This window comes from Bos indicus x Bos taurus, chromosome 1 (assembly GCF_003369695.1).
Source record: "Bos indicus x Bos taurus breed Angus x Brahman F1 hybrid chromosome 1, Bos_hybrid_MaternalHap_v2.0, whole genome shotgun sequence".
Classification (NCBI taxonomy): Eukaryota; Metazoa; Chordata; class Mammalia; order Artiodactyla; family Bovidae; genus Bos; species Bos indicus x Bos taurus.
The window spans coordinates 141,983,438-141,994,134 of NC_040076.1; the positions used below are offsets into that span (position 1 = coordinate 141,983,438).

The window sequence follows — 10,697 nt, forward strand, 5'->3', positions numbered from 1 at the left end:
AGAGAGTCCGGCCTTGGATCACTCATGTTGCACCCCCACCGCTGCGCGGCAGAATGTCAGGACCCCTTCACCACGGTGCCCGAAATATCTTTCACGCCACGACCTTCCCATAGGCTGCATAGAAGCCTTGATGAAAGTTTCAAACTTCCTCTTCAGGACAGCTTTCAAATTACAGCACAGTGCTGAGGCCGTTTGCTCCCAGGCCGAGGGGAGGATGCACAGAAGCCCAAGTCCCCCACTCACTTTTGGAAGCGGCATTAGGGTGACTTGCATGAATTTCAAAAGCAAGCACTCAGTGATACATTTGTAAAAGCAGTTTTGTAATTGCAATCTGAAATTATTTGTTACTCCAAGAGTAGCCTGTAATTTCTAATATGCTTTTAGGGATTTGGTGATGGTGGTTTAGTTGCTAAGTCGTGTTCGACTCTTAGAACCCCATGGACTATGGCCCGCCAGGCTCCTCTGTCCATGGAATTCTCCAGGCAAGAACACTGGAGTGGTTGCCATTTCCTTCTCCAGGGGATCTTTCTGACTCAGGGATCGAACCTCTGTCTCCTGCATTGCAGGTGGATTCTTTACCACTGAGCCACCAGAGAAGCCAATTTTTTACAGGTAAAGTCTTTGAATTTTTATACAGTGATTGAGTATGAGAGTTTTAAAGGGATCGTGGATTCCGAAGTTCCTTACATACAATACATTTTCACTGTCAGAGTAGCCTGAACCTATTAGATGAATTCTTGCTCTTAAAGCAGATAAAAGAATATTAAAGTTACACACAACACATGTATGTACTCTCAATAACTTTCTCTCTCAAACACACATGCTCACAAGCTTTGGCCACCTCTGCGCCAATGAAGCCAACATGGAACTTAGCAGATTTTAAGGGCTTTCTTTATTTGAAGAAATCATATGTGAAGCCATTGAAAGGGATAAAAAGCAGATGACGAAAACCCAGCAACTGGGGAAACATGAAATCCGAAACTGTAAGATGGTGAGTTTTCTTCTTCTGTTTCGGCACATCCAAGGAGCCTGGAGGGTTCTCTGAAGCCACTGCCTCTTAGTAATGACAGTCTAGAAATTTAAACACAAGACGGTTAGTAAGAGTACCAGGAAGCCTGGAATCTGGGCTAAGAGGCTCCATGGGTTTTGGGACTACAGCTCTCAGTCCAGCCATCCCTGCTGGAGAAGAAGTTGCCTACGGGGACACAGCCAGATGCCCTCTGGGAGTCCATTCTCCTCAAATAATTGGTAGTTTTCCAAGTAGACCCTTAGGTCACTCAAAAAATCACTTGGAAACTTCTGAAAGAAAAAGCATGCTCTTTGGAACATCCTGATTTCCCTAAAGGACTGATGCATTCTTCCCATCCTTTGGAAACATGTGATCTTTCCTTGTCGAATTCAAGGTCAGGGACACACTGTAGCTAAGGGGGTGGCAGGAAGGAGATGGCCCCCCGGGACTGGCACTGGGGCAGGACCTGTCACCCATGGTCACGGGAGAGAGCATCAGGGTCCGCAACAGAAGAGACCACATCTGCTTTGCTCTGGATCCTACCCATGATGCCCAGCGCAGGGCAAGGCATTTGGAAGCACCCAAAATAGTGACACCAGCCAACTGTGCTGGGACCTGGGGCTGTGGCTGAGGGTCAGGTGCTTTATACAACCATCAGAAAAGACACAGTGGGAAGACCCGAGGGCTTAGTTTATTTATTTATTTTTTTAAAGCTGTCCTTGTTGAGAACATTCTTGAATTGACTTCTGAGACGGTTCACAATAACGGTGAGCTCCCACACGAGTACGGTTTTTCCTAAACTGGCCACCCCCGGGGTCTGGAGGCCTGGCATCGGGCATCCTGGCGAGCTGAGGACCTCCCCGACCCTGGCTCCCACTGCCCCTGAGAATTGCCTGTGTCTGGGCAATTCCCTGTGTTCTCCGACGTTACCTTCCACGGAGATGGGGAAGAAGCACCAGGGCACTTTGGGGATGGTGTTGGAGAAGCAGCACTTCCGGGACTCACACTCCTCAGGACTGATGCCGGGGTAGCCACAGTCCTTGCGAGCCGAGACCTCCATGACACACTCCTCCGACTCTGCAAGGCACCACCGGGTTTGGGGACAACAAGGGGATGCAGTTAGGCTGGTTCATTAGCCAGACACATCCATCCCATCCTGCTGGGGGAGCATCTTGGGCTCACAGGTTTGGGGTAGCAACAGGGGCTCCTGGGACTGTCACCCCTGGACTACAGGTGGGCATCAGCGGGTGGCCACCCCTTCTTCCTGATACCCAAGTCAGAGGGAAAGTTGCTTCACCTCCCTGGACTTGACATGGCTCTATAAAATGGAGTTGCCCACACTACCTCCTGGGAGGATCCTTTAAAGTTATAAAGCATTTGACCAAGAATTGAGTGGCTTCCCTGGTAGCTGAGTGGGAAAGAATCTGCCTGCAATCCAGGAGACCTGGGTTCGATCCCTGGGTTGGGAAGATCCCCTGGAGAAGGGAATGGCAACCCACTCCAATATTCTTGCCTGAAGGATCTCATGGACAGAGGAGCCTGGTGGGCTACAGTCCATGGGGTTGCAGAGTCAGACATGACTGAGTGACTAATACTGACTAATACTAACACAGAGAATTGACACCCAAGGACCCTCCCACTACTGGATGAACCTTGGCGATAGACAAACCGACCACCCGCCGTCAGTTCCGTTTCCCCCACAGCCCGGGAGCCTCCGACCAGCACCCGTGAGGGGTGTGGACGGGACCCAAGGTGCTGAGTTCCACACAAATGGCTCTGCTTTGCAGACAGAACTTTTTGTGTGCCTGCCTTGAAACAGGTGACTTTTTAAGTTGATAATATGCACAGATACAAAACTCACTCTCAAAAGATGACTCTAGAAGCCTTAACTTTATTTCTTAACATTTGGGGTCTGTTTGCAGTTATGTTAATAACACATCCTGATTTTAATGCCTTTATGTCCCTTAGAAGCTGATTCAGGAGCCATAGCCAACAGGGTCCTGAGACTCGCTCTTCCTTCAAATACAGTCAAGCAGTTGGATCCCCTGAAGTCTCCCTAGTCAGATCCCCTGAAGTCTCCCTAAAAGGACAAACATCTCACCCTCGGGATCTAATGTGGACACAGGAGACAGAGGGCATTTTCTCTTCCCTTGGGCTGGCCTGAGTGGTTAGAGAGCCTGGGGAAGCTGGGTCCTGGGCTGCTGGCCGGGGCTCAGGAGTGGACCTTGCCTGTTACCTTGCTTCGGGAGGGGATTGAAACACCAAGGGACCCTGGCGACGCTGGAGTCGAAGCAGCATCCTCTGGAGAAGCAGTCGTCACTGCTGATGCCTGGGAAGCCGCAGTTCACCCTGTTGTGGGGGTTCAGGCGCGAGCACTGGCAGGCGTCTGCAAAGAAGCCCAGGTCAGCCAGCCCCCTACACGTGCCCCCGCCCGCCAGCGCATCCAGGATGCTCCATCAGCTCCGCTCCAGCCTTGTAAAGGCCGTCTTATCGCGCTTGTGTTGGAACCACACAGCGTCCTTCAGAGGAATTGACAGGGCTTGGCTGAAAGTGTTTTATTAGTTTAAAAATAAAACCTTCTGGCAAGAGGGTGGACAGATGGACTCAGGCCAAGGTCAGGATGAAAGTGAGCAAGTTGGACCCTCTGGGAGACCTTGATGGGCCTCGCACCCAGCCCCTCCTCGAGCTGGCCCACCCACACCCAAGGCTGCTCTGACCAATCCTGAAGGGGGTCCTCCTGGGACATCTCACCCCTCTCCCCCACTGTCCTCCCTGAATGGTGGGAAGCGGGTGGACACATGTAGGAGCCAGCTGCATGGCCAGCATCCCCAGTCCTAGGACACCTTCCCACCTGCTTCCCCACCATCCACATTTTCTCTTCCAGGGAAACTAATACAAATGGAGACCCCCAGGGGGCAGGAGGCAAGGACCTCACATCCCACCACCCCCACCCTCTGGGTTCTAGAAGGCTCCCAGGCTCGCTGGCTCGGATGCTCCACATCCCCTCAGGGACCTGAATCTCCACTTACCTGGTTTCTGGGCCCCTGCCAGGGTGCACAGACCCAGCAGGAGAAGCGCAGCCAGGAGCCAAGTGCCTCGGGGTCCCATGTCCAAGTTCATCTGCACCCCAGGGCCACCAGAAGAGTGCACACTCCCCGCTGCCAGGGGTGTTTTATAAGCTTCTCTCTGTTTGCTCAGCAAGCAAGATAAACTCTTCTCTGCCTGTGGCACCAACGATTTGAGGCCTTTGTTAGGAAAACGAGTTGCGATAGCTTGGCCAGCAGGTGGTGGGGGGTAGGGGTGACAGAGCAGAGCACTGGGCTTCCCACAAGCACAGCCAGGCCACCCCCCTGCCCCTGCCCCAGGCAGGGAGCCGGGTCATGCCAGGATGCCGACGTGGAAGATAGCACATGTGGTGCTGGGCGCTCGTGGGGTTCCACCCAGGAAGGGAGAAGTTAGGGATTTCTCCTGATAAAGCACGTGGCTAATACCACAGGAATTTTTAAGTCCTGGGCCCAAGGCTACCAGGGAAAATGAGCTAACTGCTGTCAGAGCAGACCCCTTCTGCAGGAACAGGAGGATGGCAGGAGACCCTCCTCCAGGGCTCCTGGTCCCTGGTCTGTATCTCCTTGTCTCTGTCTTGGGGAAGGGATGGATCTCCATGGAGATGAGGCTGACAGGGTAAAATGAACAGCCTCAGATGAGTGTAAAAGTGACAAGTTCATGTCAGCCAAGCCTGCATGCATGCTAAGTCACTTCATTCATGTCTGACTCTGCAACCTTACAGACTGTAGCTCACCAGGCTCCTCTATCCATGGGATTCTCCAGGCAAGAATACTGGAGTGGGTTGCCATGCCTTCCTCCAGGGGATCTCCCCAACCCAGGGAGCAAACCTGTCTCTTAAGTCTCCAGCTTTGGCAGGCAGGTTCTTTTCCACTGCTGCCACCATTTCTTTTCTTCCATGATAATTGTCTGTTTTCTAAAAGATGGCACCTGTGAACCAGCCTGTGCTCAACATAAGATGCTCCAGGGGAAGGGGTCTGAAAATGGGACTCAAAGAGACAAAAGAGAAATGGGGGGAATGCACCCCATGGGAATAGAGGAGAGATGGGGTGAGGTCAAGGAAGTTCATGAATGCCCCAACACTGGGGCACTTCTGGGAACCACCAATCTGTCAAGCACGGCTTGAGCAGCCAGGAACCTGAAGATGTATGGAGTCTGGAACTCTGGGTCTTCGAGTCTGGAGAACAGACCTGCATGCTCGGGGCTTCTGCCAGCTCCAGTTCCAGCGCCTACAGATTGGACCCCTGCCTAGAGCCTTGCCGAGCAGCCCTGGGGCTCTGTCTTATCAAACTGTGAAAAAGTCACCTTTCCCCACCTGTGTCTCTGTCACCCTTCACCACCACCAGGACACAGGACCCTGAGTCTTCTCTTCCAGGTTCTCAGCCCCACTTTCCTCTCTGCCTCTTCCCTCTTGGCCCAACTTCCCGCTGTCCCATCCGGGCCTTTTCAGGATTCCTGCTGAAACCAGCTGATCCATGCCAAAGAGACAGCTCATCAGCCCCTTGTTCTCTGGCCTGCATCCTCCTTGGGGAGCTCCTTCTGCCTCCATCGGAGGTGGAGCTGTTCGGGCTCCCACCCAGGGCACCATCCGTCCACATGGCACTTTTTGCTTTTAGAAAAGGGCACATTTTCTTCAAGACAAGCTACTTCCACCTGTGGGGAAGTCATTATGGAAGATGCAATGTCTACAGTGTGAGTGGCACCCACCTGAGTGTGGACCTGTGCCCACAGAATAGCCTCTAAGCTGTGTTGGGTGACTCTGATGGGAGTTGGGTGACTCCCATCACATGAGGCTGGACACTGACCTTGAGCCACAGTGTCACCTAGGCTCCTTGAAGATGCATCTTAAAAAAGATCCCGCATTCTGCAACTAAGTCAAACAAACAAGAAGAAAAAGAGAAAGTTTTACAGCAACTGAAGACACACCGCAATCAGGGGAGCATGTTAAGAATTACAAGTGATCTCTCATCTGAAACAATGCAATATGCAGGGCAACAAAATGATATTTAAGTGCTAAAATGATATTTAAGTGCTAAAAGAGAAAACCTTGTCAAGTCAGAATTCTATACTCATGGAAAATTCCTTCAAAAATAAAGGCAAAATACTTAAAAAAAAAATATATATATATATATATATTTAGAGTGGCTCTAGATTCACAACCTAACTGAACAAAACATACCCAATATAAATTTTTTAAAAAATTTTTTAGACAAAAGCTGTAGGCAGCTGTAACTTGCCAACCTATCCTCCAAGGAATCCAAAAGCGACTGAAGCTGTGGTAGTCTCTTGATGCAGGGCATGAGTTCTCCTGTCTGCTGCAGCCACTGCCCACCTGGCTGGATTTATTCAGCTATGGCAGCTGTTGGTCTCTGTCGGAATTTGTGTTTGCAGCCCAGTCTAGTCTCGTGATATCTCCCCTGGTTTGTACAACTGTCTATTAACTAATCGCTCAGCCAGAGCTTTGTCCCCATCCAGACATAAGTCTGCTGCCTTGATTACCTTTATAAAGTGACAGTCAGTATATGCCACTCCTCTGCCACCCCCTCACACCTCCCCACCTGAAGGGTAAAGCCCAAGCGTGAGTTTCCTGAGCACGGAAAGCAAGACCCTTTATGAGCTGGACTGCTGTTAGCCCCCACCCTCTCTGTTGTCAGGTCTCCTTCCTAATGTAAGCATCTGGCCCTCTTGATGCAGCCTGACCTCTGACCCTTTGCCTGAATGCCATTGTCTCTCTGCAAAACTCTTCCTCTACTCTTTGCCTTCCTAACTCCTGTCCATCCTTCAGCTCTTGACTCAGGAGCCACTCCATCCAGGAAGGCCTCCTTCCCTGAGAGAAGACAGGTGCCCTTCACCCCTCCCCCAAGCTCACTAGATTCACCGCACAGTCACATCTTCATTTTAAGTGGAGTTTTACTTTTCCGGCTCCTTCATTCATTGTACTGAAGGTAACAGCTAACCCTGCAGGTTAATTTTGCGCCAGCTTATATTCTGATGATTTCACATGCGACATCTCATTTAATTCTTAGCACAATCCAAAGGAAGAGTTAAAAAGGTCAGCCCCATTTTATAGTCTATATGGAAAATTAGTTTTCCCAAACACACAGAAAGTGTAGGGTTACATACAGAATGGGACCTACGCCTCTTTCATTTGGAAACCCCAGAACCTAACCCAGAATCTGCACAAACTAGACCTGCTTGGTGAGGGTACCTGGCACCCGGCAGATGGGGAGCAGGAATCCACCACCTAACATCACGGATCACCCAAACTTCCTCCTGAAATTCTCAAAATAATACTTAGACCTGGGTAGGTGCAAATAAGTAAGGCAAGCCTCTTCTCCTCTCTGGACTAGTTTTCTCATCTGTGAAACAAGAGCTGAAATGAGGGTTTATTAAACGATCTCCAGTGTCTCATATGCCTGGTTAAACCCTCACGATGTTGCTGACTAGGATAACATCTCACTTTTACACTGTCATTGGGGGAAAAAGAAAAATTTTATTACCAACATTTGCATGTTCAGTGTTTCTAATACAATTTATCTCCCCACCATTCCAATTTTCTGGAGTTTGGCAGTGCTGATCAATAGAGTGGATAAGTCACAGACACTTCCAAAGCCCAAGACTTAATTTATTTACTTAAAATAAAGTGGCCAAAGTTGGGAGGAGAAAGAAATAGATAAACCAACTATTAAGAATATGGTACTGAGTTTGGGAGGGAGTGAAATTAGAGACTTCGATGAATTATATTTGGGGGTATAATTGGATGGACATAAATCTTAGCAGTTTTCAATATATTGTGCAAAGGAATTCCTCCTTGTACTACTTTGAAGGACTTTAGCCAAGATTTACATTCTTTCAAAATGTCTTTTTTGAATCCCTTTTGTATCTGAGTGGGAGCTGGGTAGTATTAAAACTTAAAAATACTTAAATAATTTAGGATACCACATATCAAGGGAAAAAAATATATAGCAGGAGTTGGCAAATGATGACCCATGAGCTCATTGCCTGTGTTTAAATAAAACTCTATTAAAACACAGTCATACCCAGTCATTCACACATCGTCTGTGTCCACTTTCTAGCTGCAATTGCAGAGTTGATTACCTGTGGCAGACACCGTATGGCCCAGGAACCTAAAATATTTACTCTCTGGTCTTTTAAGGAAAAAAAAAAAGTTTATTCCTGCACTTTATTACAACTCTAAAGATAAATTTTAAAAGGGGGAGAGAAATAATCGTATTTTATTTTATAAATGAAATGCGACAGAAATGTGCCTTAGTGTTTTTTTCCCCCTTCTGTTGGGAAAATGGTATATTCAGTATTCTGGTTGCCAGGAGACAATCCCCTGTGAGACTCTCATGTTTCCACATGTTGTGAATGAGGCACTAACTGTCCCAATGGTTTAGGACCTAAAATTATAATTGAATGTTAAGTGCTGCCCTGACATCTGGCGAAATTGAGAGGCCTCGAGTGGCCTAACCACGAGTTCTCTGCCCTACTTGGCTCCCACAGATAGGGCCCCTTAGCCAAACAACCTTCTTATCAAGGGCTGGGCACAGTTCCTGCTTATTCCCAAGTAGCGGATTTCACTTCCCTGCCAGGCTGCAGACTTACTCAAACAAGCCAGTCACATCCTCCTGCAAGAATGAGTGGGCACCCCACCCTCCTGATACTACACGGCCCCTCCTGCAGCCCCTGCTGTTCTTCCTGTTTCTTATGCAACCCCGCAATGGCCCTGCATGGCGGGATGTCCTCCCGTCCTGGGGTGAGCAATATGTGACTGGTAAACTGCTATCGTCCCATCTTCCCAGGGTCAGGTGTCATGGGTCTCACCATCCTTGTAGCCTTGGGTGGAAATCCCCCCCTCCCCAGTGAGATGAATAGGGGGCGATCCAAACTCTCCTCTCTTCCAGGCTGTCTTTGCAAGGATGGTGGTGTGGCAACAACCTTGGAGCATTTATAAGGTATCTCCCTCTGGAGCAGCGGGCAGGCAAGCTTGCGTACACGTGTGCTTACTCGCTTAGTCACGTCCCCATGGACTGTAAGCCCACTAGGCCCCTCTGGAATTTTCCAGGCAAGAATACTGGAGTGGGTTGCCATTTCCTTCTCCAGGGGATCTTTTCGATCCAGGGATAGAACCTGTTTGTCTGTGTCTCCTGCAATAGCAGGCAGGTTCTTTGCCACTAGTGCCATCTGAGCTCCAGGAGAGGCCAGGCTTCCTCCCCTGCAATGCGACTCCGTGTGTGCTGACGTCCATCTGAGCTCATCTGTGTCACCCCTGGAGGACGTGGGGACAAGGGAACCAAACGTGCTGCTGCTTACATTGCTAGCTACGCAGTGTAGTGAGGTGTGTATCTCTCCCAAGAGTCTCCTGTCCTCTGCCAGCACCCATGAAGCCATTAACCTGCAAATAAGGTGAACCCTCAGCCCTTCTGAGTTTGCCACACTGATGTGCTGCTGCTGCTGCTAAGTCACTTCAGTCGTGTCCGACTCTGTGCGACCCCATAGACGGCAGCCTACCAGCCTCCTCCGTCCCTGGGATTCTCCAGTCAAGAATACTAGAGTGGGTTGCCATTTCCTTCTCCACTGATGTACAAGATCAGATTAAATGTAGAAAGTCCCACCAATATTTGCCTTCAGCATAGAGGTTCCCTACTTATATGTTTACTAAGCTTCCCTGGTAGCTCGGATGGTAAAGAATCTGCCTACAATGCAGGAGACCCAGGCTTGATCCCAGGGTTGGGAAGATTCCCTGGAGAAAGGAATGGCAACCCACTCTAATATTTTTGCCTGGAGAATTCCCGTAGACTGAGGAGCCTGGCGGGCTACAGTCCATGGTGCTGCAAAGAGTTGGACATGACCGAGTGAATAACACTTTCAAACCTCACTGTACCACATATATATGCTACATATATATATGTGAGTATGTCTGGTTTTTCCTAATTTAATTGGTTTGCTAACCCCAAAATGTCCAGCTTGGGGCAATATTAAGAGCTGAGCACAATTAAGAAATATCTTTAAAATTATTCTATTAATTTTTTCTATGTATATCTATGATGTGCCTGCTCAGACCTTTAAACCAGTGACTGTTTGAACCCTTCCATTAAGTCCCTGTGCTGGGATTGGCCTGGGACGTGTCTCTTCTTGGGTGATTATCCCTATCGGGTTCACAAGCTCTGAATATTTCCACAAACTGTCCCTGCCCACATACACAAAGAAAGGTGAGGGAGTTTCCTTAAGCTAACAGGACCCTTCCCAGTGACCCTACAAATAGAATCTGAAGCCACAACTTGGCCTCAGCAGTTGGTTCCTGGTCTGATCCTTAGTTCAACATATTCTGAACAGAAGCCTGTTGTTGCGAGGGCAATCATCTGGCAGCAGCGATAACCTCCATGCACACAGCCAGCCGCAAGGTGGGAAGGCTCACAGACCCAGTTGTGGTGTTTGACCCATGCGTTTTAGTAAATCAGTCTCCAGCACATGGCGAAAAATGAGGGGCAGAGGTGGCAGGTTTGCACTTTGCATGGGGTGCAAGTGGGTGGAAAGACTGGATCCCAAGTCCTGAGATGTCCTATTCCTCTCTTGGACTTCCCATCAGTACGTGGTGACAAGGACCAGAACTGGGCTCTGA

The 10,697-nt window shown here is 49.3% G+C and overlaps 1 protein-coding gene across 1 annotated transcript; it reads right to left on the minus strand.

Moving 5' to 3' along the window:
* Positions 1-873: 873 nt before the first annotated feature.
* TFF2 (trefoil factor 2) lies at positions 874-4,437 on the minus strand. Its single transcript, XM_027546856.1, has 4 exons — positions 4,039-4,437; positions 3,246-3,395; positions 1,940-2,086; positions 874-1,071 (listed from the first exon to the last, which is right to left on the minus strand). Exons 1-4 carry the CDS (start codon positions 4,127-4,129, stop codon positions 1,058-1,060), a joined length of 402 nt encoding a protein of 133 aa, XP_027402657.1. The 5' UTR covers positions 4,130-4,437; the 3' UTR covers positions 874-1,057.
* Between the last annotated feature and the right edge of the window lie 6,260 nt (positions 4,438-10,697).